Source organism: Hydra vulgaris, chromosome 02, assembly GCF_038396675.1.
Source record: "Hydra vulgaris chromosome 02, alternate assembly HydraT2T_AEP".
Lineage (NCBI taxonomy): Eukaryota > Metazoa > Cnidaria > Hydrozoa > Anthoathecata > Hydridae > Hydra > Hydra vulgaris.
This window is the reverse complement of record NC_088921.1, coordinates 58,732,469-58,760,060: the sequence shown is the minus strand read 5'-3', so window position 1 is coordinate 58,760,060 and position 27,592 is coordinate 58,732,469. Positions and strand designations below refer to the sequence as shown.

General features: G+C 28.4%; 3 protein-coding genes across 4 annotated transcripts in view; 2 read left to right on the top strand and 1 right to left on the bottom strand.

Annotated features, from left to right (window-relative positions):
* The first annotated feature begins 275 nt into the window (after positions 1-275).
* Positions 276-926, top strand: LOC136076180 (uncharacterized). The gene has a single exon (XM_065789654.1). It carries the CDS (start codon positions 276-278, stop codon positions 924-926), a length of 651 nt encoding a protein of 216 aa, XP_065645726.1.
* Positions 927-18,223: 17,297 nt separating this feature from the next.
* Positions 18,224-19,755, top strand: LOC100213530 (testis-specific serine/threonine-protein kinase 3-like). The gene is made up of 3 exons (XM_065789885.1): positions 18,224-18,772; positions 18,916-19,108; positions 19,476-19,755. Exons 1-3 carry the CDS (start codon positions 18,284-18,286, stop codon positions 19,733-19,735), a joined length of 942 nt encoding a protein of 313 aa, XP_065645957.1. The 5' UTR covers positions 18,224-18,283; the 3' UTR covers positions 19,736-19,755.
* A 1,735-nt stretch (positions 19,756-21,490) lies between these two features.
* LOC100198100 (low-density lipoprotein receptor-related protein 6) overlaps positions 21,491-27,592 on the bottom strand; it is a 60,928-nt gene continuing 54,826 nt past the window's right edge. Inside the window, exons 14-16 of one of the 2 annotated variants that reach the window (XM_065791527.1) lie at positions 26,376-26,498; positions 26,151-26,273; positions 21,491-23,414 (exon numbers count right to left, since the gene is read on the bottom strand). In XM_065791527.1, coding sequence (XP_065647599.1) covers positions 22,474-23,414; positions 26,151-26,273; positions 26,376-26,498 — 1,187 coding nt within the window. In that variant the 3' untranslated portion in view covers positions 21,491-22,473. Of the gene's footprint in view, positions 23,415-26,150; positions 26,277-26,375; positions 26,499-27,592 lie in introns of both variants that reach the window. The other variant, XM_065791526.1, reaches the window with a different exon arrangement.

The window sequence follows — 27,592 nt, the reverse complement described above, 5'->3', positions numbered from 1 at the left end:
ATGGTGGTGGAGATATAAGAATCAACATTGAGCAACAAGGTTTGTTCACACTTCCATCTGAGGCTTTTCTCTTATTTGAACTTATTCTCTTATTTCTCTTATTTGAATCTTATTACAACTTGTTAAAGCTGATGGAACAGCTTATGCTAATACAGATGCAGTGGCGCTTACAAATAATGGTATTATGCATTTATTCAGTCGAATAGCATACGAATTATCAAACCAAGAAAGCTGAAGCTGTTTATTATTCAGGTCAAGCAACTACAATGTGAGGAATGCTTAAATACTCAAATGACTTTCAATTAGCGCAAGGATTAAATCAATTGTGGTATAAAGATAATACAACAACAGCAGTAATCGCAGATAACTCAGGGTTTGCAACAAGACAAGCATACCTTATTCAGAAACCAACTAAAAAAGAAACATTTTTATTTTGCGTACCTTTAAGACACATTTTTGGATTCTGTGATGATTATGACAAAGTTATTTATGGGCTTAAACATACAATAACTCTTGTAAGAGATAGTGATGATAACGCAATTTTTAAGCTTGCTGATGTAGCTGCAGGAAAAGTTAATCCTAATAAAATATCATTGTTTATGCCACATGTCCAACCAGCAGATGCAGAAAGGTTTAAACTTTATAAGCAAATCGAATCAAAAGTGACACTTTCAGTAAGTTTTCGTCGGCGTCAGTGTAAAACTATATCTGTTCCACAAGCTACTACATTTCCTTGGAGATTGAGTGTAAAGACATCTCCTGAAAACCCAAGATACATTATTTTTGGATTTCAAACCAGTAAGAGTGGGGACCAAAATGCTAATCCTTCAATATTTGATCATTGCGATTTGAAAAATATGTACATTATGCTTAATCAAGACAGATATCCTGCTGTTGATTATAATTTGTCATTGCCAAATATATAAAAATGGAAAATAAAACGGTAAAAGAATTAAAACAAATCGCTAAAGAGCGAGGAATTAAATATTATTATAATATGCGAAAAAGTGATCTCATTACAGAGATATCGCACACACCGATGCAATAGTCGAACAGATGGGTACGGAGTATCTACTAGATGATCCTATTCCAGATATATCATCTTCAATTTTAACTCCTACACCTTTTATTGCAACTAATACATCAGTATCTAAAAAAGAATCGAATAATTCTTTTGCAAATTGGATTATGTCTTTTGTTCCTGATAAAATTAAAAAAACAGCTAATGAAAAGATTGAATCATTATAATCTAAAGTTGTAGAGTTGTATAACAAGTTTTACAAAAACCAAATAGAATTTAAATCAAAGATATCATCTGTTGAAAATGTAGCAAAACAATTTACAGCTAAAGGGATAGAAGATTACGATGCTTTATCCTTCATAAATGCTGCTAAAAATAGCGCTATTAAAGTACTAAAAGAAAATAAAAATTTTAAAGTTTATATAGTTCTCTATTGTGAAATGGAGCGTACTGATATTAAAACAGGAGAAACTATAATCACATCTGCTCCATTTAGAACAAATAATCAAGTTGTATTAGAAACAACAGATTTGGATGAGTTTTATGAAATATCAAAGCAGAAAATTTTAGAACCATTATCATTATATCAACAAGCAGGATCAGGTTGGAGATTTGTTTCTGTTGAAAAGATGGATATAAATATTATTGAGTATAATCCTATTAAAGTTAAATCATACATTCCACTTGATAAAAATTTAGCAACTAAAAAAGCAATAATTAATATAAAGAATGAAGATAATCAATGTTTTAAGTGGTGTGTTGCAAGAGCATTAAATCCAACAGATAAAAATTCTGAAAGAGTAGATAAAGAGCATAAAAATCAAGCTGAAAAAATAAACTGGGATAAAATAGAATTTCCAGTATCATTAAATCAAATTACACAATTTGAGAAGAACAATCAAGATATCAGTGTCAATTTATATGTTTATGAAAACTCAGAAGTTCATACTTTGCATGTATCAAAGAATAATGATCGCAAACATTTAATAGATTTACTATTAATCTCAAATGGCGAAACGAATCATTACTGTTTAATAAAAAATTTAAGCAGATTACTTTCATCACAAATATCAAATAAACATTGCAAAAAATGCTATTGTAGAAATTGTTTATTAGGGTTTAATTCTGAAGAATCATTATCTAATCATAAATCGTATTGTGAAACACATGATTCAGTACTTATCGAACTTCCACCACCAAATTCAACAATGCAATTTACTAATCACAATAAATCAATGAGAGTTCCGTTTGTAGTATATGCAGACTTTGAAAGTTTTATCAAACAAATTGACACTTGTGAACCAAATCCGAATGAATCTTATACTAAACAATATCAGAAACATATTCCAAGTTCATTCTGTTATTATATTAAATGTTTTGATGAAAGTTTTTATCAAAGCAGTCCAGCCACATTTACTGCAAGTAGTGAAACTGATGATGTTGCACAAATTTTTGTTGATAGTTTACAAGAAGATATCATCAAAATTTGTGATATGATTAAATTTCCAAAAAAGATGATATTTACTACTGAAAACAAGCATGATTTTAATATGGCAATATCATGTCACATTTGTGGAAAAGATCTTAAAAAAAATAAAGTACGTGACCATTGTCATATTACTGGAAAATATTGAGGTGCTGCTCATCAAAATTGTAATTTAAATTATAAAATTCCAAAATTCTTTCCAGTACTATTTCACAATTTATCTGGCTATGATTCTCACTTATCTATAAAGAAATTATCAGGAGGAAAATTGAGTTGTATACCAAACATTGAAGAAAAGTATATTAGCTTTTCTAATGAATTTAAAGTCGATGAGTATATTAAAGAGGGTAAGAAATTTGAAGTTAAACGTGAACTTCGTTTCTTAGATAGTTATAGATTTATGCCTTCTAGTTTAGATGCTTTATCAAAGAATTTAGCAAAAGACCTGTGCAAAAATGAATTGGTGGGAATCTAGATTACGCATTTATGAAGCATACAATTCTCCTGTAAATACTAACTCTGTTATACAATCTTGGACACAATATAACGGAAATAATTAAACAGTATTTCAGGGATTTGATCAGAATAGTGTATGTACATACTGCTCATCTGGTTTAGAAGACTTTTGATCTTTCTTCGTGGAACAGTGTTAATATTAATTCATTTAATAATGAATCATCTGGACTATTGTTTCAATCAAGTTCTGTAATTTGTTCTACAACTCCTATCTCATTTTACAGAAACTTTACTGATTCTATGCCTAGTTTTCCTACTGGAAAGAGATTAGTAGTAACATTAAACTCTGGTGATGCACAAGTTGGACAACCAGGAAGTTTTGATGTAATAGGACATGCTTTCGTTTACGCGTAGATTTCACTTGAAAAATTCTTCGAATTTACAAAATTACAAAAAATAGATCCGTGTTTTTAAGAGAGTTTGTAACTATAATATATTAATATATTAATATTATTTTGGCTCAGTTGAAGTGATTGAAATGACTTATGAGAATATAGATATGTTTATAGTTGAATATGATATGAGTTTATAGTTAGGGATACAGTTGGAAAATTTTGAGCCAGAACGCCCTTTTTATACTACTACGGACCCTTTGTTTCTGAGGCAAGTGCGCTATCACTGCGCCACAGCTGCTTAATACCAACGAGAATGAATAAAATCTTATACACCAGCCTAGATCCAGGAGGTTACGTTGGAGGGTAGAAAGACAATAGGCATCAGCCCAAGTACCGTCACGAAGAAAAATACGAAAAGAATCTTAATCAGCTTTAGGGTAGTAGTGAGTAATGCAATGATAGAGTAAGTCTGAAGAAGAAGTACGATGCGAAAAATTTATAGAGATCATTGCATAGACGGAACCACCTAAAGAAGGGCAAGGAGAAATGAAAATAAGCTAGGGTCAGAGACAAGACACAAATCATGAAGAAATCATGAAAGTAAGTGATTAGGTTTGTGTAAAAAAACGAGCCACAAAGTTAGCTATCTGATTAAAAGATTGAGAAATGCAGAAATTATTGGCTTTAGTGCCAGCAGGGTCAAAGGTTTAGAGCAAAGCCATTCAGTGTAATGAGTATTAAAGTCACCAAGTAACAACAATGTTGGCAGATGGGGTAAACAGAATGGACTTGGACAATTTGATCAGAAATTACATGTAGAAAAATGCAGTTTTGAGAAAGAGAAGAACAATAAAAAACAAAGAGAATGATGATAAAGTGAAGAGGTGCTAAGCAAAAGCACATAAAAAAATGGTCAAAGTATGTAAATCTGACTTCTCGACAAATAGGTGAATTAATGTATAAGTATATACCTAAGCCAAGTATGCAATGGCTGTTTCTTTTACAGATCTCAATACTGAGATCTGAAGAAGAAACGGCCGAATTTAAATTAGTCTCACAAATAACAAGTCCGGTGCGTTTTGCAAAAGGTAACATTCAACTTTTTCTTTCAAGTTTGCAAGTTGTTGAACCAACAAAACTTAAAAAAATTTTTGTTTACAAAAATATGCTTGTAGAATTATATACAATAAAAAACAGACCAGACTAAACCTTTAATGATATATATGAAAATGATGAACACATATCAAATAAATATTTATCAACACTTAAACTTTATATATAAATATATCTAACTCCTGAAATCTTTTTAAGTAAATTTGATAAAAATCTAAATGAGAAGTATTTCTTAAGAATAAACCAAAGTAATACATATAAATTACCTAAAAAAGTAAACAAACACACAGAATATAGTATAACTTAAAGAGGACCTAAGCTATGGAACTCTTTTCTGAAAGACAATATAAGTATGGCGAAATCGTTTTTATGCCTCCGTAAGTTACGGTTTTTTTCATTGTCGCCTGATAAAAAAGGTATCATTGTAAAATGTTATTCTAACCATGAATTTATTTGCATAATCGAAATTATATTAGCGTGAAAATGGAGCTAACATGTTTAAATTGTTTTTGGTCAGATTTTATATTTACGAAATATATATATTTTAAGAAAATAACGAAAGAAAATTTTATCAATTTTCATGTAACGTAAGTTAACAAAAACATGATAAAGTTTTGTTTTTTCTAAAATTTAGCTAAAAAACTTAAGTTTTTTAATAATGTATGAGAAAGAACATTAATTTTTTTTATACTATTTTATTTACACATTTTTATTTTAAATTTGTGTAACATAAGGTAAACATGCATTTACTAAAGTTTTGGCGCTTTTTAGTTAACAAAATGAATTACGTCATTAAGTGATTATTATTTCTTTGACAAGTTTTAATTACGTCATTAAGTGATTATTATTTCTTTGACAAGGTTTTAACAAAAACTTTTTATATAAGGAGAATTAGGAAAAAATCTTTTTTTTTTTTTTATGTTAATTAAAATTATTTATATTATTGGTTTTTTATTTGTTTATGTACTCTTATTTTAGTTGACATAAATACACATTGATAAATAAAAATAAGAATTATATAAATATTTGTATTTAGACATTACCTAACTTTTCTTCGATACTAACTAAAAACAGTTTATAGTCGATTACCTATAGCTTTGTTCCTGTTACTCATTCGCGTTTCGCGTAAATAAATAAAAATAAAAGTATCAAACTGATTTGAACATTTTAAATAATGAACAAACAGAGAATTATTTTTAAATGTATCTATAAAAATATTATATTTGAAAGTTATCTATTAGTGCATACTTTGTTTGTCTGGAAAGGTTTAAAGTCTTTACATTACATTCAATTATATTATGAAAAAGTAATTATATAGATTTATAGCATTTATGTACACATGTATGTATTAGAGTGCATCAAACGCCCCATGTTTTTATAAACATAAAAATTTTGACTGTACCTAAATTAATTTTTTTCCAAATATAGTTTTAAGTTTTTGTGTGAAATTTCAGTTTTCTAAGTCAATGTTTAAGGGGTCCTCTATTGATGCAAAGTTTTGTATATAGATTAACATAGCGAATAATGTATTACGCGATAATTATAACAAGAAAAACAGCTAGAAAGCATTATATTATTAATTTTTATTAAGTTATTTAGTGCTTACTTATTGTCAGTAAAGTTAAAAATACAGTAGTAATAGTTTATAGTGCATAGTTTATTGCTTATATAAAGCTTGATTTTCTTAAATCTGGTTGCCTTTGACGATCCTTTTCGATCACTTGCAATTTGTTTTGGTACACTGCTTCATTCTTGGCATCTATCAAAACGTCGCTGCTAAGATTAATTGCTCTTTCTGGACAGTCATTAATGGCATTTATTGCTTGAATGTTAGTGATTGAAGCTTGATATGCTCCAGATTCAGGCCAGCGAGAAACGTCTTCACTTAAGAAGCCTGGCTGCAGTTCTAGTGCGTAAAACGTAAACCATGAATTTAATAGAACAAAATCTGCCAGTTTAGTTGATAATGAGGTATCTTCTTTAGAAGGGAACTGTGACTTTCCAAAACCTGTCCCATATCGTCCTCTTGGGGATGTAACAGTTGGGCTGGTTAAATTTCAAGCAACCGATCGGCCAGCACACGTTTCTCAGTGCATGGTGTAAAATGGCTAAATAGAGTCAGAGGCACCATTTCTACAGTCAGATACCACAAATGGCGCTGAAATGCACGTATGGCACTCTTTGCAATATTAGCATTTACTGCTTCATATTGCAAAAGTTTGCGAAAAAGTTGAAGGTTGTTCCAAGGAGCATCTGCAGCTGATGAGCACGTCATCCACCATGTGCTGTAGACATGTGTCACAAATACAAAAAAATCATATATTTTTTGCACTTGGTGGCGGTTATAATTCTCCCTCGAGGAAGATCGTTAATATGCTGTTGCAACAGGCATATTTTGATAGAATAGATTATTTGGTCATCCATCTTGCCTTGTGTAATGCACCCGGTCTGTTAAAGGTGATAACACTGTCTTCTGACTATAAGACTTCGTCGAGTCAAAGCGTGTTAGAGACAATTTCTTAAACGCTTTGCCTATAAGACTAAACTTCTTAAGGAATTTTGAAAAAAGAACTACATTAGGTGATCTGGAAATCTCAATTTTAAGATCTTCAAGTACATTTGAAAGCACAACTTTCCCAATATGATGGCGACAGCCAGACCATAGCAAGGCTTTACCAAGTCTTTGTTAGATTGTCACACATGATGCAGAAACGTGGCTTGTGTTTGAGGCGGTTGTGTCATATGTCATGTTGACAATTGACTCTGTACAATGCCAGAAATTTAACAGATCAAGTGTTAGATTAGCTATTTTGTTGCCTGAGTTTTCTTCGCCAGATGGATATATTGGAACGCCAAGTAGCTTTAAATTTTCTGCATTTCCAACCACTACACAAAGCCGTTCTTCAGACGCGTTCTTATCAGTTAAAGAAGTCATGAATTTTGAGTCCCAATGAAGAGTTGCCAAGTCTGGTGCAACCCATTGTTCTTTATAGTCTTCTGCCAATTGCTGAACAACATTTCTCCGGGATCTGTCTGCAGTAGCATAAGAAGTAGACACATTAGAACTGTTGCCTTGTGACTCTTCAATCAAAGCTGCTGTAAATGTTACTTGTTGAGCTGCAGACATATTCAAGCGTGTTGCTAAAGCAACAAGTCTGGGACTTTTCAATATATCATGAGGAATAAATGCAGATGCCTCAGTGTGTGGGGAACGGTGATGGCATCTTTTACTTGTCTTCGGAGTCTCAAAATTCATGTCACATTCTGCTTCATCGCTAATATCTGTATCTAATAGGCTTCGAGTTGCTGTTTCTCCTCCTTCTTCATCTGCTCTTTGCTTCTTTTTAACAGCTCTTCTCTGTACCAATTGCTTTCGCACATTACTTCGTTGAATCTTTTTATCTAATATGCTATCTTTTGATCCAAAAGTTGCAGTTCTGTTAGTTTTCATGATGCCATTACAGGTCATACTACTGAAAAAATAGTTAAGTTACAGTTAGTGTAAGTAGTATTAGTTGAAGTAGGCACTTCAGTCCATTTTATGATCTCGTAATATAACTAAGCTAAAATGTTAATTTTAATTTTATTGGATTCAAAATGTTAATCTTGTTTTAAAATGGGCTTAACCAATTTTGTGGCACTTCTGGTTGTCAAGAAATTTTCTGATTGTCAAGAAATTTTCTGGTTGTCAGAAATTTGCATTTTTATACTACCTAATTTGACATTTTTTTAGACAAAAAAATGCGTTTTTTTATTTTAGTTTTTTTTTAAACATTTTTTTTACCATCATAACAGCGTAAAAATTTTATGCAACGACTTAGGCAATAATCTATCTGTTATCATTAAACAATATACAAATAAAACAACTTTCAGTTCACAACTAATCTTTTGAAAAAATATATATACAGAAAAATAGATATACATTAATATAGTCAAAGACACATTACACATTAATATAGTCATAACTCTATTACAACATTAAATTGTGAAAAAATAAAACACAATGTTGCCCAATTTTAAATTTTCTTAAATATTATAGATGCGATATTATAAATATTATAGATCAATATAAACGATATATATCTATACATATATGATATATATATATATATATATATATATATCTAAATATATATATATGTATATATAAATATATATATACATACATATATATATATATATATATATATATATATATATATATATGCTATATATATATATATATATATATATATATATATATATATATATATATATATATATATATATATATATATATAACATATATATATATATATATATATATATATATATATATATATATATATATATATATATATTTAAACAATATAAATAATATAGAATAATATATACGACTAATTTATGATAATATTATACAATTTACAATATATTTATAATATAATATTACTAATGATATATAATAACTATATACGATACGTTATAATAACTATAAACGATGTAGATATAAATATTATAGACTAATATATACGACTAATTTATAATAATATGTTATAATTTATAATATATTTCTACTATAATAATATTATTGATATATATAATAACTATATATGTTACGTTATAATAACTATAAACAATATAGATATAAACATTATAGACTAATATATACACTAATTTATAATAATAATATATAATTTATTATATATTTATAATTTAATATTACTAATGAGATATAACAACTATATACAATACGTTATAACAACTATAAACGTTATAGATATAAATATTATAGATTAATATATACGACTAATTTATAATAATATTATATAATTTATAATATATGTAAAATATTTTAAATAGAATATTACTGATAATATATATAACTAGTAATTATTTCAAATAAATTGTAAATAAAGGCTTTTTACAAAACTATAACCTTTCCTTTTTCAAGGTCAACAAACAATGGAAAAGTCTATACTTGATTTTCCTCAGTCTCATAGACCACATCAAACAAAGTTTTTTTTAAGTTAGGAGTTGACTTGTTTACTTGAAGAACTTCACCTGTACACCAAAAGTATTTTTTAGTGTCGATTTTCATAATATTATGTTGAATAAATTTCCCAACAAGATAATTAACATCATTTAGAATGACAGCCAAGATGTTTGTTTTTTGTTGATTTGCTAATTGAGACAGTCTTGCATTCTTTAATTTTTCACTTAACTCTTCTTTCTGTTTTGGAATCAAAATATCTCGTTCTTTTCTTTTAATAAGAATAACTCTTCTCTCAATGGGCACTGTTTTTTCTTTGCTCTACCGCATAGTCACTTTCTGACGCTTTGTTTGTTGTTGGAACATTCTCTGCAGCCTTACTTATATTATCAGAAGGATGCCAATATTTACCTCCAGGAAGTTGATCAGCAGATTGTCTTTCCAGAACAACTAACAAAGAATGACAAATTACTTCTAGTGTCTGCTGTGTTAAAATATTTAAATCAGTGTCATTAGTCTCTTCAAATAATTTATCATACAAAATATCTTTATGAATATTAACATCACTTGGACTGAATATAGGTGTTTTCAAGATCATAATCGATGATGCATTTTTACACAAATCTGAAAGTTTCATTTTTAGAGTTTACAAAAATGGATTCATATCAAGAATACTCTTTTGTGATTCAATTATCTGCCAAAGTGGACCTGTAATTATTTTATCAACTATTGCAAGAGCCCGCACTTCTGCTATATATAATTTGTTGCTAATATCTTCTTTAACTGCAAGTAAAAGATTATTTTGATTTGGCCAATTTTGAAGAAACTCTCAAATATCTTTTGAATGAAAATACAAAGCTGCAGCATTATAATATAATATATATTAAATCTGTTACCAACAAAAGGGTGCAAGTTTACACTTACTTTGTCCTTTACCAGCAAGAAATGCATTAAAATACCCAGTAACTCCAGCTTCATCACTTCCCCTTACATGAAAAGCTTTACATGCAGTTCTTATTAATCTAGTGGCACCTGATTCAGCAGTATTGAATGCAAAAATATTTTCATAACCACTACTTAAAACTAACTTTTTGAATGAGTTAATTGTTTTATCAGTTTCTGTTGCAAAGTTAGATTATAAATGCAATTTACAAAAAAAAATTAGACATTTCAATGAAATCTGCTTGCTTGCCTTTTTTTAAACTTTCCCAGTTCTTTATAACTTTAGGCAGTAAATTTTTCCTCATATCTTTAAGCTTTAATTAAACAGTGGATTAACTGGCCCAAGATCAGACACGGTAGTTTTAAAAGAACATACAAGGTTAGAAAAATCGTTTTCCTTGCTGCTACTTTCTAAAATGTCACATATTTCATCTAATGTTTTGGTTAACGCTTTAATAGTACAATATGCATCTCTGCCAGCCATTTCACATAATACAAAAGATAAAGTACTTCCATTTGTGGTAGTAACTTGGAAATTTTGAAAATGCCTATGATGTTTAGTGGTACCGTCACTGTGAAGACAATTGCCCGATTTAATTTCTACAGTGTTTATCATTTCTTCTGCAACTTGAAGTTGAGCAAGTTCTAAAGCCTCAGTCATAAATCAAGATTTTGTACCAATTGAGGGAAGCTTCTCAATATCTATCTTTGCTAGTTTATTTAAAACAATTGTGATAACTTCATTAACTTTGTTCATGCTGACATTCAAAGAAACTAAGTCCATAACAACTTCTCTTATATCATTAGAATACCTTCCGTTTTGAAATGTTATTATTCTGCGATCATGGAGAAGAGAACTTAAATTAAAATCTTTATTTTTTTTGCTTAATACTTTAATGTTTGGAGAGTCAGTATCCTTTTTAGGATTATTTAAACTGTTAGAAGACAAATTTTCATGTTTATTTACTACCATGCTAAACTTCTTGTTTACATAATACAATTTTTTGCATGTAACTCTTTTTTTCTCATGAAGGAGTGCAACTTTATTGTCACTTTTTTCAAGCTTAACTAACAAAAGTTTAACTCTTTTATTAAGATTTTTAATGACTTTATTATAAAAATCTTTTAATTCTTTTATTTCCTTATCTTGTTTCTTTTTTAATTGATGAATCTTTGCTTTATTACTTGCATGTAATAGTTTATATGTCCTTCTAGGGTCGTTAGATGTAAAAAAAATTTTCATTATATTACATTAGCAGATTTGAACTTATTTATACAACCAGATGAAGCAAGTTTCAATTTTTTAAAACAGTTTTTTGAGGTTTGTTGGTTCAATTTTCTTTTACCCTTCGTTTTATTTTTTTCACTTGATATGCATAATTCACACCTAGTTTCTGAAATTGGCGGTTTAAAGAGCATCAGCTTATATATATCTCTTCTTTTATTGTTTTTTTTAACGATTTAAATTTATCTACAACAATTTTAGTTTTGTTGTACAAGCTCAAATTATTTTCAGTTACTGAAAACAAATTGAAGAATCGCCTTCTGAAATTCGAGCACACCATTCTTAAATATTTATCACTCAAGCATAGATACCAATCATATAATTCTTTATTATTCATTATGATAAGGCTAATTTTATACAAATACTGTATTATACAATTAAATTATTATATTGTTATTGCAAATTAGTTACCGAAATAATTTTTGAAACAATATTAAGACGGAATTGAAAGGGAAGAAGAGGACGGGATTTAGCAGGTTTTAACTTAAATTTAAAAACTACCCGAATATTAGCAAAAACTTAGTTTTTTTAAAGTTATTTTAGACCAACTTATTCATCACAAAACCAAAAAAAAAAAAAAGAAAAGAAAAATAGTTATATATTATTTAAAGGATGCTAGAGCGCAAATAAAATAACTTTAAGCTAAAATAATTACAAAAACTTAATTAAAACCGCTCTTTTCGCAAAACGTTTTACTATGGCATAATAGATTTAAAAAATCGATCTAAATTTAATCTGAAAAAGTCTTCTTTATATATAAAAAACTTCGCAAATTTTGTCTACGGAATTTGTCACGTGACTGAAGTTCCTAGTTGAAGGTAAAAAAACCACCACAGGTTCCATTAGCCATTAAAAGTAAGTTGGTAAATAATAATGAGAAGTTATTTAATGCTACTAAATTTCCCTATTATCACTCATGCTATGAAAAATGATAAAAATTAGTAAATAGGTAAAAATTTTATTATACAATTAAAAAAGATTGTTGCTTAACAACTGATATATTCAAATAACCGGAAAAAATTCCAGATTTTTCTCTCATAAGGAAATCCAAAAATATTTAATTCAGTCAAATGCAGACAGCAAGGATATAATAATCAAAGATATATTATTATTAAACTAAATTAACATTATTTATTTTAAACTTAAACATGAAAAACCGTTGAAGAAATTAGTAACAGTTTATAGTCTATGATAGGCAAATGTGAATTTTTCAAATGACTGGAGGACCCCCTAAATGTTAATATAAGTAAGAAATATTTTATATTATACCATTTTGGTCCATATATACATATACATATATTTTGGTGTATATATGTATATGTGTACATGCGCATGTATGTATATATAAATATGTGTACATACACGTGTGTATATGCTTGTGTGTATGTATATATATTTAATGAATTAAAAAAAAAAATTTTAATGAATAACTTTGAAATTTGATATATATGGCATTGCATGACCGTAAGTTAACCTTCATGTTACTGAGACTAAATTACTTCCTTAACTTTTATTAAAAATAACTTCGAAAGACTCTATTAAACTATTTTGCATTTTATATAAACTTCTTTGAAACATTTTGCTTTTTTCTCTCATTTTTAATTTTTAATTTTAGTTACAACGTATTTATATAAATGTCTAGAAAAAATAAGGGACTTGGTGATAAGGCAAACCTGTCTTCCTCTCATCCTTGACATTTTGATATACATTATAAAACATGGAACTTGTAAATATTTGTACGGCTTAATAAATGAATATATATATATATATATATATATATATATATATATATATATATATATATATATATATATATATATATATATATATATATATATATATATATATACATTTATTTAACATTATATATATACAATATATATGCCAACATAAGGTTGATAGTCAAATTATTAAATATCTAAGTCTATATTTCTCTTTTTCATTTTAGAAAACTTGTCGACTATATCATCAATGGATACAATAATATGCCTTTGAACATGCAGCAAAGTCAAACCCGTTAATCGATTTTGGTCTATTCTCGATCTTAACTATGTTTTCAATCTACAAAAATATGTTTTAGGTCAATTTATATTTCATAGTATTAGTAATTTTATTTGAATTTTGATACAGTTTCTTTTTTTAGTACAAAGTAACCAACGTCGGTAGTAAATTCATTACACGCATTCATTGATACTTACAGTCGGTGGTTGACTATTCTGATCTTTAATTGGTAGCAGACACTAAGGTAGATCTGGAGAATTTGATAGTTTTTCGATATCGACGTTTGATTTACTCGAATTCGGAGAAATATCATTAGTAACTTCTTTGGGGGTTTGTCAAGCCATTTTGATAATAAACTTTGTGTAGCTTTGCTACACAAAGTTTATTACCAAAAAGTTTACTCACATTTACATTAATAGTTAAACTTTTATTAAAATTAAATACATATAAACTCAAAACAAAATGCAAAATGCAATAAAGTTTTGTAATAAACAATAATACATTTAGTCATTATCACTACCTACTTTATATCATGGCTAAATACTTAGTATAAGTTAATTGGTAATACCACAGATTGTATGATACTAGCTCTGTTCACTCGGGATGTAAACGAAAACCACAGTAATACGGTTTTGTAGTAATACTACACAATATTATTACTGAACCGTATTACTACCGTATGTACAGTATAGAAGGTTATCTTCTATACCGTGCAAAAACTATAAATATTATCACGACGACAAAATCAGTGTAACCACAGTGCAGGCATAAAACTCTTAATAAGTATGATATCAATACGGTTTACGATCTTTATCAAACGGACAATTTTTAAAATAAATTATTAATTAATGTATTATTATTAAGAAAAAAATACGAGCTATGGTGAGGGTAGAGGGGTGGGGGTGGGGGAGATGAGGGTGGGGGAAAAGAAGGGGGTGGCGAATGCCCCTTCGCCCCCCTCTCCCTCAAATACGCCCTTGGTCAGACTCAAAACCTTTTAGCTTGTTTTATTCTTTAAACTAACAGCTTTCATACAAAATAGCTAAAAGTTTAATTTACTGTTTAAATAGGCAAATATTTGAATAAGTTGTTGCGAGTGTAGCGTAAGTTAAAAATGGAATTGCCCATACTTATTTAAAAATTTGTATTTTTAAATATTATTGTTCAAAAAATTGTTTACATTTTTTTTTTCGTAAATTTGAAATCAAACAACTCCTTTTCGCAGTACTAACCCTTTAATGTTTAACAGAAGTTGCTTAATGAAGAATATATGACACTGAACTTGGTAATATTTATATAATATTTTGAAAATTTTGTTACCCTTTCTTTCCAGACAAATATTTTTGGATCCCAATAATTCACCAATGAATCTATTTCCTACTATATAAGCATTTTATCTCTAGATAAACATTTACACAGCAACCGCATATAATAACTGCATGTTTGTTGCAGTAAAACGAAAAACCCACAATTTTTACGGTAAAACTGTAGTGTTTTTATTTTTCATTGTAGTGAAACACATAGTCATTGTCTTCTATTCTTGGTCTTATGCTCCCATTTTTTCTACTATAAAAAATTATTAAATTGATTGGTTGGATGATATTGGCTCAATAAAGTGATTGGTTAGATAATATTGGCTAAGTATAGTGATTGGTTGGATAATATTGGCTCAATATAGATTTTTAAATTTAAAATAATAAATAAAGTAAAGATCTTATATTTTATAGCTTTAAGTTTTTATTTAAGTATTGTGACGCAAAATTTTTACTCTTTACATTTGAAATTTTTTTATTTTTACACACATTTAATAGCTCTTCATAGTTTGATAAAATATATCAGACAAAAATCTTTTATAAAAATCTGGTAATATAAATGGTTTATAAAAATTTAATTTTTCTGATATTATCCATGGAATTAAGTTACATTACTCATTTTCTGAGAATGTTTCACATTCTAGCAATTTGGCTACAGTGAGACTTCTATCACAAACTGTAGTTTGCATATAAAGATTTGTAGATATATCTACATAGCTAAGTCATTAAACCAACACTATTGTCAATAATTTATAACAGATTAAACTAGAGCTAAGCAAACTTTTGTCAAACATTAGGTTTTATTTTTAAGTACCGCAAGTAAGATTTAATTATCACGCAAATAATACAAAAAACCTTTAAAAACGAATTAAATTTTAACGGGGCGACTGAATAAGTGCGAATTTCATAACTGCGAACCTGCATAAGTGCGACTGGCATAAGTGCGAACTGGCATAAGTGCGAACTGGCACAAGCGCGAACTGGCATAAGTGCGAATCACTTGCAAAAACTGGCATAAGTGCGAACTGGCACAAGCGCGAACTGGCATAAGTGCGCCAAAAGAATTTGCAAACATTGGCATAAGTGCGAACTGGCATAAGTTCGAACTGGCATAAGTGCGAACCAACTGCAAAAACTGGCATAAGTGCGAACTGGCACAAGCGCGAATTAGCTTAAGTGCGCCGAAAGAATTTGCAAACATTGGCATAAGTGCAAATTGGCATAAGTGGCGAATTGGCAAGTTCGCACTTATGCCAATTCGCACTTATGCCAGTTCGCACTTATGCCAGTTCGCGCTTGTGCCAGTTCGCACTTATGCCAGTTTTTGCAATTGATTCACACACATGCCAGTTCGCACTTATGCCAGTTCGCACTTATGCCAATGTTTGCAAGTTCTTTCGGCGCACTTATGCCAGTTCGCGCTTGTGCCAGTTCGCACTTATGCCAGTTTTTGCAATTAATTCGCACATATGCCAGTTCGCACTTATGCCAGTTCGCACTTATGCCAATGTTCGCAAATTCTTTCGGCGCACTTATGCCAGTTCGCACTTGTGCCAATTCGCACTTATGCCAGTCTTTGCAACTGCTTCGCACTTATGCAGATTCGCAGTTATGAAATTCGCACTTATTCAGCCTCCTCAATTTTAACTAACATTGAAATCATATTTTTTCTTGAGGTCAAAATTATTGTTAAGATGATATAAAAACGAAAATTTTGGTAATGCTAAAAGTCATTGCTTTGGTGCTAAGACTGTCGACGGGTATCTATGTCCCGGGGTACCCGGTCATTATATTGTACCGGTTAGTAGGCCCGGGTAGAATTATTGAATAATGTGTAACCGTTGTTCATACAAAAGACAGAATCAGTATAACGGCTTTCCCCAGCAAGTCGTTTTACCGATTCTGAAACCATTGAAACAGTAACAATAATGCCGTCTCGTTTTAAATATCCTTTATTGTCATTATAATGTCATGATATTGTCATTATATTGTCATGATAAATATTTATGGATAGACTATATTCTATCCATATAGTTTATCGTCCTAAGAAATATCCAAAAAGCAAAACCAGATAAATGCAATCCTGCAAAAAATTTTAGAACAGCCGTTGCTACTAAAATTAAAAAAACTTTATTACAGCGCACTAAGATAAATTGGCATGTTAACACCAAACTTTACTCCAAGCTTTCTAAAATATAGCGCCAGTACATCTGCATACCTGCGACAAAAATTACTAAAAATTTCTATTCTTTCAAACATTTTTTTATTTTTATTTTTGCAACATTAGTTCTTCCCTCTACTCAAAACTGTATCGGTTTAATTATTAGATATTGAGGCAAGCTCACTGGAACCTCTTGTAATGGTTTTAAAAATCTCATGTTTTTGCTTCTTTTTTGTTTTTTCAACAACAGTTATCCTCAAAATCTGCATAAATTTTTTTAATTAAAAAAGCTTCATCTTTTTTTATTTATTTTAAATATTTATATATATATATATATATATATATATATATATATATATATATATATATATATATATATATATATATATATATATATATATATATATATATATATATACTATATATATATATATATATATATATATATATATATATATATATATATATATATATATATATATATATATATATATATATATGTATATATATATATATTTTAATTTTATTTAGGTGCCAAGAAGTTCTTACGGTCTTATCACAGAGCAACATGGATAGGCATTTAATTGGAAGTTCACGCCTCCTTCCTAACCGATGTCGCAAAACTTGCCTAGATGCTTTGTTTCTGAGGCAAGTGCGCTACGACTGCGCCACGGCTGCGCATGAATCATATATAAATAACCATATAAATAGATTATAAATAAATATATTAACATAGTGTTTATGAAAAAAATGTGTTTTAATTTAATTAGCTCTATTTAGTTTGTTCGTAAATGCCTTAGAATTATTGGTATTTTTTAGACGTTATTCAAATTTTAGTCTCTTCCTTGTTTTGTATGATACAAGCAGATTGTCATATTATAGTTTTTGCATTTACTAAGCGATAGTACTTTTTAAGGGGAAAATAGATTAAGTTAAAAGCTCTTTGTTTGACGATTACCTGCACCGTCATTTTTACGATTTTCGCCAGCCTTATTTAGTGGGTCAAAAAATTATGATTAAAGTCCTCAAGAGAAAACATAACACTTGTGACGTCACATATTTGACGTCACTTTGTATTTGTTTCTTAATCAAAAATTTTCTTCCTAAATATTTTAATGAAGCCTATTTTTCTATTTGAAGTATGGCTCACTCTGATATTATCAATTTCAACTCATCAAAAAAAGACAATTCTCTTTTAGAAGACAATACTTCAATTGATCAATCCAACAGTAGCTCAACAACAGTTACGACAACAGACAAATGCAGTTCAAAAGTAAATGATTTTGTAATGCTACTAAAACATGGCTATGTGCTTTTTAATAAACAGTTAGGCGAAGGAACGTATTCAAAGGTCAAACACGCATATTCTAAAAAGCAAAACCGAGACGTTGCTATTAAAATTATCAAAAGAAAAATTGCCCCGAAAGAGTTTTTAAAACGCTTTTTACCTCGGGAGTTGGAAATTATTGGCAACATCGAGCATCCAAATATTTGCAAATGTTTTGAAGTGCTAGATGTTGGTTGCAAAGTATACTTGTGCCTGGAATTTGCGCAAGGAGGAGATTTGTTGGAATACATTAAAAAGCATAAGATAATGTCAGAAAGCGTAGCTAAAGTTTTTTTTTCTCAGGTCATAGTATTGTTATTATTTTTATATATTAGTATTATTTATTTTTGTTAGTTAATAGTTATTAAGTATTGATTATGTTACAATATTCATAATTAAAAATTATTTAAAACATATTTTTCAAATAATTTTTTTTTGTGTGTTAGGTGGTTGATGCTATACTGTATCTTCACAGTAAAAACATTTTGCATCGCGATTTAAAATGTGAAAATATACTTATTGGAGATAAACTAAAACCTCTTCTAGCTGATTTTGGATTTGCAAAGTACGTTAAAAACAATGATCTAAGTAGGACGTTTTGTGGAAGTTCTGCATACGCCTCAATTGAAATTCTTAAAGGTATTTTCCATTTGAAGCTTGAGCCAAGTCTCATATATACTTATAAGGCAAATCTATTTCTTTACCAAATGTTTAAAAAAAAACCATCAGTATGTAGTTGTATTTTGTCATAAATTTGTTATCAACTTTAAAGTAATCTATGTGTTTATCTAAAATAGATAAATAACCATATAATTACACAAAAAACGCATAAAAGTAAATTATTTGATTTGAATGCAGAAAAATAATTGGGTATGAATAACTATAAAAATAAATTAAAGCTAATACTTTTTTAAAGTTTTAAGTTTGAAACAGAATAACTTGTATGGAGTATCTGTAACTATTTAACTGCCTTTTCATTTACTGATTTATATTAATCCGCTCTTAGGAGTTGCGTATGATGGGAAATGTGCTGAAGTGTGGAGCTTAGGATGTATTCTTTACATTATAACAACAGGTAACATGCCTTTCAATGATTTTGATAAAGTTAAACAAATCAAACAAATGGAACGTGGTCCAGCGTACCGTAACTTGCAACAACCTATATCAAATACACTACGTCAGTTAATATCACGTATGTTAGACGTTGATCCGAACACTCGAGTTACCTTAAAAGAAATTGGAAAACTGAGTTGGATGAGAGAATAATTTAAAAAAATTTTTATTTATTTATTTGTGTAATTAATGTGTTATCACCACTTACATTGTTAGTGCGTTAAATATTTATGGTGGTTATATGGTAAAAACTTACCATATAACCGTCTATTTTTTTACCACATAATCATCAACTTCCCCCAATAATTTTTCAAATAAACAATTTTTAAGTTAGCTTTTAGAAAAAAGCAAACGATTATCCAATTAAGAAAGAAAAATATTGTTTTTAAACTTTGAAACTTGATTTCTCAATTGTATTTTTTTATCTGACTGCGAACAGCAAATCGTTCATATCTTTTTAACTTGATATGCAATTAACTTCAAATTTTCAGGGTTGCTTCTTTATAGATAGGACTGCAATACCTTACTATAACTAACCTTAAACTTGTTTCCATTTGAATATATTTATACTTTACCAAATGTTTTTGCATCGAAAATATCCTTTAAAATTAAAAGTGGTGCCATCTTAAAAATAATTATTAATTTAAGTTTTTCTTGTAAGATTTTGTTTATTACACTATAATCCATCAGTGCGGTAAGTTTTAGCTTGTAATGTCATAAAAAAGCTGAGAAAATGTAGTTTTCTTTTTTATTGATTTTTCTGCATTTAATGCTAAATCAGCATAAAAAAGGGCAAATAAATTTTTATTTCAGCATCTTAAATTAGATTGAGCATTATTTAGCCTTGTTACTAATTTTGGTATGTAGAAAAAGTTAAAAGTCAAAAAAAATTTTTTTACCATACAACCACCTTAAAAAAAAAATCAATCAATTGTAAAATATAACACATTTGTATCTTTGACAGATTGTCTAACTCTTTTTCACTTACAAACAATATTTTAACAAAACTCGTCGCGTTGATTTGACAAGGTTTTAACTGAAATATTTTATATAAGGTGAATTTAGAAACAGATCTTATAACTTTTTCTTCATCTTTAACTAAAATTATTTAGACAGTTGTCAAACCAACGCGTCGAACTCTTGCCGTTTTAAACCAATTTTTTTTTTTAACCGAATTTAATTTTGAACGTAAACATTGTCAAACTTTTGTCTTAGCTAGCAAAGCCGTTTCTATGAAACCACTTATAAAGTAGAAATATAGTAAAACCAAATTCAAAATATTATAATAGTAAATTCAAATAGGAAATTTAAAAAACCGTATATATATATATATATACTATATATATATATATATATATATATATATATATATATATATATATATATATACTGGGTAGATTGGTTTTGGAGGAACATTCCCTTTTAAAGTGTGTGGGGGCAAAGATACTTATGTAAAAATAGGTACAGGATACTCATTGTTGTTGAATTTTTTTTTTTAATTAGAAACCAGTTTCATAATAATATTAAATAAGAAAGGACTACATGTGTCATTAAAATTACAAAATAAGTATATTAATAACAGTTAATAAAAATCAGTTTACAAGGTATTAACACCAGTTGACTTATTTCTGTAGCAATTTTATTTTTCATAAATATGACTGCACAAAAGTGCTTTTACTTTATTCACTTGAGACATTTTAGATCAATTATATCCAGACGAACAAGACATTTAAGGCCAATTAAATCCAGAGGAACAAGACATTTTAGACCAGTAATATCTAGAGGAACAATACATTTTAGGAATACCGCCATCACAATACTTTTAAGTTTATTTTTTTTTAGTTACAGCGCTGACGCGTGTGATAAAGAGTTTGGAAATTTATTATTAACAGAATATAATACTAACAATTTAACAGAATAGATAGTTTTTTGAGAAAATTTTTACAAAAAATATTCTTTTTTGCTAGTACAATAATAAAACTTTGAAAAAATTTAAAGAACTTAAATAAAAGTTAAGAACTCCGAATTTTCGAAATTTAATTGAATACCTCTGTCAAATATAATTCAAGTAAACATTTTCACATATACTTCATTCGATTAAATCCTATTTGACAAAGGAGAACCATTTCTGTATATATTAAAGAAATATGGGGTTCCACAATTAATTATTGAAAGAAATAACAACAATATATTTTGAAGTAGAAAAATAAATGTTGTAAAAAAAATAAAATTTAACCCACTGTTTTAACAAACTTTTTTAACGAATATTGACCGAAGTTTTATAATATTTGATCAACTTCATAACCGAAGTTGAGCGAGTATTCGATATTGGTTTCCGTTGCAACCAACTAATAATTTTGCAGCAAATAAATTTTACAAAGGAAAAAACACCCCATTAACAATTAAAAAAACAAAACAAGTTTTAACTGTTGTACGTTAAACAAGTTTTATATTTGCTCATTCCCACCAAATTGGCTTTAAAACTGGTTTTAATTCAATCCCAGAATCGAAAAAAATAAAAACAAAAGCGTTATGAAGTTGTTTTAATAAAAACTAATCTTTTTTTTTTTTAAAAAAAAAAAAAAAAAATTTGGCGTGAATAGGGCATAGTTTTGGACGAACATGTGTTGTCTGAAGGAAGGTGGTTAAGTAATTTTTGCCGTTTTATTACTTTTCTGACGTCACTCAACAATGTTATCAAATACTTTTTTCATGTAGTTTCACTATAATCACAATAATTCAAAACACTTTTTTATTAGTTAATATGTATTTAAGCCTGGTGTATGTTTTGTGTGTGTATATTATTTGAAAAAGTTTTTTTTAAAAAAAGCTCGTTTTTTTTATAAAATACAACAAATATTTTTTGGACAAATAATCTAATGTTGTAAAAGCTAGCTTACTGGGGATGGGGGAGGCGCAAAATGTGTACGAATACTATTACCATATGCTATAACACTAGTTTCTGTATCTGAGGAAGGCCTTTCTTCCTCTGACAAATAGTTTGTGCACGGCGTAGGAGGTGGATCAAATATTAAAAGTCGATTGTTAACGTCTCCGTAAATTCCCTCTCTTTCGTAAGAAGAGTCTAAGTCTGATTCTTCCTTAGATAACCATTGTCTTTGTAAGGAATCGACTTTAGAAACTCCTTTTCCAGAAATATGGGAGCCGTTAATTTTATTAGAAGAAATATTATTGCGAATGTTGCGGTTTCTACTTCGCACTCGCTTATTGCTGTTATTATGAACTTGATGAGAATTATTTGAAATGCTATCTAAATGGTACCAATTTGCTTGTACATGTTTGTTAATTGGACAATACAATTCTAAATCATTTAATGAAGCTAATGTAGGTGGTGGAGCATCGTATTCTTCCCCAGTTTGACAACTACACTGATCACACGATGTGTAATCGTACGTTGTAGGAGCATCAGAAATCACTGAAAATCCCCGATCAGTTGTTGGCGATGGAGGAGGATTTAAAGGAACATGGCTATAATCGGAAACGACAGAAGAAGCACCAGTAACGTTATTTCTATCATAAAATGATTTATCCGTGTTTTTTGACATAGTAGATACGTATGTCGATATCGAACTTTTTGTATAATTACTTTCACCAGTTAACGAACCAATTTCAGAACTAAGTTGATTCATCGGCCATATTGACATTTCTTGTTCTCGAGAAACAGTTTTTTTCGATTGTCGAATTCGGAAGAAAAAAAATAACGCAAAAATAAGTAATATTATGCAAACAACAACACCTGATATTATTCCAGCTGCAATGCTAGTTTCTTTAGTCTGTTGAGATGGTTGATGAATGTTAGTTAAATTATTTTCTAAAGAAAAAACACAAATAACATATTAAATAGACAATAAATTTGAATTTAAAAAAAATCTACAGTGATAAATCTTGATACATTTATACGGCATCGTTTCTAAAATCAAAATTTAACAAAGCATTTTTATTAAAACACAAATCAAGAAAATTGCATAAAACCGAAAATGTCAATATTGAAACTACATTAAAAAATGACAGTACCGGTTAAGATCAAAAAAAGAGTCTTGGAATACTACTAAAAAGTATATATAATGTACATTATATATACTTTTTTTAATAGTATTCTAAAAGAATACGATTAAAAAAGTATATATAAATAAATACAAAAACAACTCCATATTCATTTGTTGCAATTTTTTCAAACATATCAGAGTGATATGTGTGAATAAAAATAATTTTTCACGTCAGTAATGATATTTTTCACGTCAGTAATGATATTTTTCACGTCAGTAATGATATTTTTCACGTCAGTAATGATATTTTTGAACGTTATTAAAGTATTTTTCAGTATTATTTTTCATTACATTATTGAAAATAATGTAATGAAAAAAGAACAATCAATTATAAAAACCCACGAGAAAAAATTGTTCACTGACTAGATTTACTAGCATTCCTTATAAAAATAAAAACTTCGTACAAAATATGTCTTCATACACTTTACAACACCATGAACTGGATTTATTGAATAATGGTCTTAACTTTGCTTTACCACCAGCGTTTATAAAAAAGACGGACGTTTTTGCTCAATTTGATAGCGTTGCACAATTTCTCAACACCCAACTTAGAAACAAGGATTCGGAACCTCAAGTTAAAAGTGAACTTTCACATTTAGCAAATAATTATGTTTACAAATATACGCCGTCTGAAGGTTGTCTGAGGAAACACAAAATAATAAAAAGACTCAGGAAGAATGAAAACATCGTAATAACAGGACCAGACAAAGGGAATGGTATAATTGTTCTAAATAAAGTTGACTATATAAATTCTCTTAATAATATTATAAGTGATAAAACTAAATTTAAAGAATTAAAAGATGATCCAACTATAAAAAGAGAAGTATCTTTACAAGGGTATCTTAGAAAACTTAAAAAACTTAAATGTTTTGAAAAAGACATTTACAATAAAATTTATCCTGTTGGTTCACAAACAGCAAGAATTTATGCTCTAACTAAGATGCACAAACTTAGTAAAGATTCTTCTCTACCATCTTTTCGACCAATTATTTCAACAATTGGTACATATAATTATAAACTTGCTAAACATCTTTCAGATTTATTAACTCCATATTTACCAAAACATTATACCACTTTTGACTCATTTACATTCGTTGAAGATTTAAAACAAGTTGACGTAACTAACAAATTTATAGTTTCTTACGATGTTGAAAACTTATTTACTAACATTCCACTTAATGAAACTATAAATATAGCAACAGAATTGTTTTTTAAAGATGAAACTCGCTCAAAATATTTTTCTAAAACTCATTTCAAAAAATTACTTCAAATTTCAACGTCAGGTTCTCATTTCTTATTTAACGGAAAATTTTATGATCAATTAGATGGCGTTGCAATGGGTTCTCCTTTAGCACCAATTTTAGCTAATATGTTTATCGGTTTTCATGAACAAACCTGGGTTAATAATTGCTCATCCTCCATACTAATTTTTTATAAACATTATGTGGATGACATAATAGCAATTTTTAATTCAGAGTTTGAAGCGCAAGAATTCTTTAAACATCTCATAAGACAACACAAAAACTTAAGATTTACTATGGAAAAAGAAAAAGACAACCAAATTCCATTTTTGGATGTTCTTATTAATAAGTCTAATTCACTCTCTACATCAGTTTATCACAAAAAAACATACACGGGTCTTTTACAAAATTTCTTTAGTTTTGTCCCTTCATGTTACAAAACTGGTCTTATACGTTGCTTGATTGATCGAACATATAAAATTAACAACACGTGGTTTGGATTTGATAAGGATATTAAAAATCTTTCTTTAGTTTTAAAAAATAATCAATTTCCGCAAAAAGTTATCGACACTGAAATTAAATTATATGTTGAAAAGAAAATTAATCCACCTGTTATAAATACTGTTGATAATACTAATACAAGATACTTTAAGCTTCCATTTATTGGATTTTACTCAAACTTCACTAAAACTAAAATTGATAAAATTATTAAAAAGTATTGTAAAAATGTAATAATCAAATTTATATTGACAACCGATAAATTAAAAAATAATTTTTGCATAAAAGATCCACTTCCTAAGATGCACAAATTTTCTTGTGCTGGCTGTAACGCCAGTTATATTGGAGAAACCTCCAGACATTTGACAACACGGATAAATGAGCACCTTACGAGTGACAAGCAATCGCATATTTTTAAACATTTAAATTCATCCATTAATTGTAAAACACTAACTCATTATGATTGCTTTCAGATTTTAGATACTGCCTCTACCATTAACAAATTAAAAATAAAAGAAGCACTTCATATTAAATGGGAAAATCCTTCTTTAAATAAACAAACATCTCATCATATTTATTTATTTGTCCGTTAATTTTTTCTCTGTATTGTCTTCAGGTTTAAATTTATTTACCAGAGTTTTAATTGTAAATTAAATCTTTTGAAAATGTAGTATGACTACGAAACATGTCAAGAATAAAAAAAGTTGTGATTTTTATTAAATTTTATATATATATATATATATACTTAAATTATATATTTACTTTTTTTGCAGTTAAATTCATCAGAGGCATCAAAACAGTCTGTTAACCCATCACATATTTGAAAATCATTAATACATCTTCGGTAGTCATCTTTGCAGTGGAACTGATTTTTGCCACATAAATCTACTAATACAAAAAAATTAATCAAAAAATTTTATATTTACACTGATTTTTTAATAAAAAATTTTTTACAAAAAATAAAAATAAATAAATTGTAAACTTTACCACAATTATATTCGTCTTCCCCATGAGGACAGTTAACTCTACCATCGCATCTATTACTCACATCTATGCAACCTTTATTTCCGCATGCTATAAAGCCTGTATTGCATGGTTGGTAAGGGTAAGCTAACGAAAAAACAAAAACTTTATTAAAACGCAAGCAAATGCATACTTTTTTTCATACAATTCAATAATTTAAATGACTGAAGGTGATAATTATAAATGATAAGGTCAACCAAATGAGGGTGGTCCGAGAAAAATATGCTAAAATCACTATTTTTTTTATTATTATTAATCTCTATCAGCATATCTGATACCCTCTATGCGCTTTTTTGCATAGGTTTAACAAGATTGGCACAAGGTTGCAAAATAGTGGTACACTTTTTTTTATTTGGAAAAAAAAAGAACTAAAATATCTTACTGGGCCTACTAAGTATTCTACCTAGTACCAACACATTATATACCAACACATTACCCTAGTACTAACACATTATAACATTTCTGCATATAAGGCTACCATGATACCATATTATATGTAAATTCTGCTCGCTTTAAATTTTAAATCGCAAAATTTGATTCTAACACTTTTTTAAAAAAGGAAAAAGAAAAATGAATATGCCATAATAAACCTCATTCATATGTAGATGCTGCCTTCCCAATCCCAACCCTCAGTACATAAACTTCTACTATGTATATATAATGAATTCCTCAGCTATGGCTATTTTAGTATAACATCATCAATGATGTTTTGTGTAAACCTTACTCTGCAGTATAACATAAGTGGTTTGGTTTGTCAAACATTTTGTGACAATGCTATTCAAACAAAAGACAAGTGAAGCAAAACTATACTTAGATGAAAATGAATAAAAATAATTTATTAAGTCTGTAAAATGTATGCGCATTTCACAGACTTAACAATTTATTTTAAGGGTGTTGATATATTATTAAATGACTTAAATATTATTAAAAATAATAAAAAATGACTTTAAACTTTACCCATTAACACCAAGAAGGAAATTTTTTTCACAAAATAGTTAGGTATAAAAAAAATAATAGTTTGACAAGGTGAATTTATAAAATACACTAATTTACATTTACAATTACAACGTTTACACACAGTCGAAACAGCTGTAGCATTTTAAAGACTTTTTATTCTGTTAAATCACAGTATTAGCACTTAATTTTGCATTATGTCATTTATCTTTAATAATAATAATAAT

Bases quoted from the DNA above. Each gene is read 5' to 3' on its own strand.
- LOC136076180 (XM_065789654.1), top strand. From the start codon at position 276: ATGCTTAAATACTCAAATGACTTTCAATTAGCGCAAGGATTAAATCAA.
- LOC100213530 (XM_065789885.1), top strand. From the start codon at position 18,284: ATGGCTCACTCTGATATTATCAATTTCAACTCATCAAAAAAAGACAAT. The intron at 18,773-18,915 runs GTCATAGTATTG...TTTGTGTGTTAG, and splicing joins CTAAAGTTTTTTTTTCTCAG to GTGGTTGATGCTATACTGTA. The intron at 19,109-19,475 runs GTATTTTCCATT...ATCCGCTCTTAG, and splicing joins CTCAATTGAAATTCTTAAAG to GAGTTGCGTATGATGGGAAA.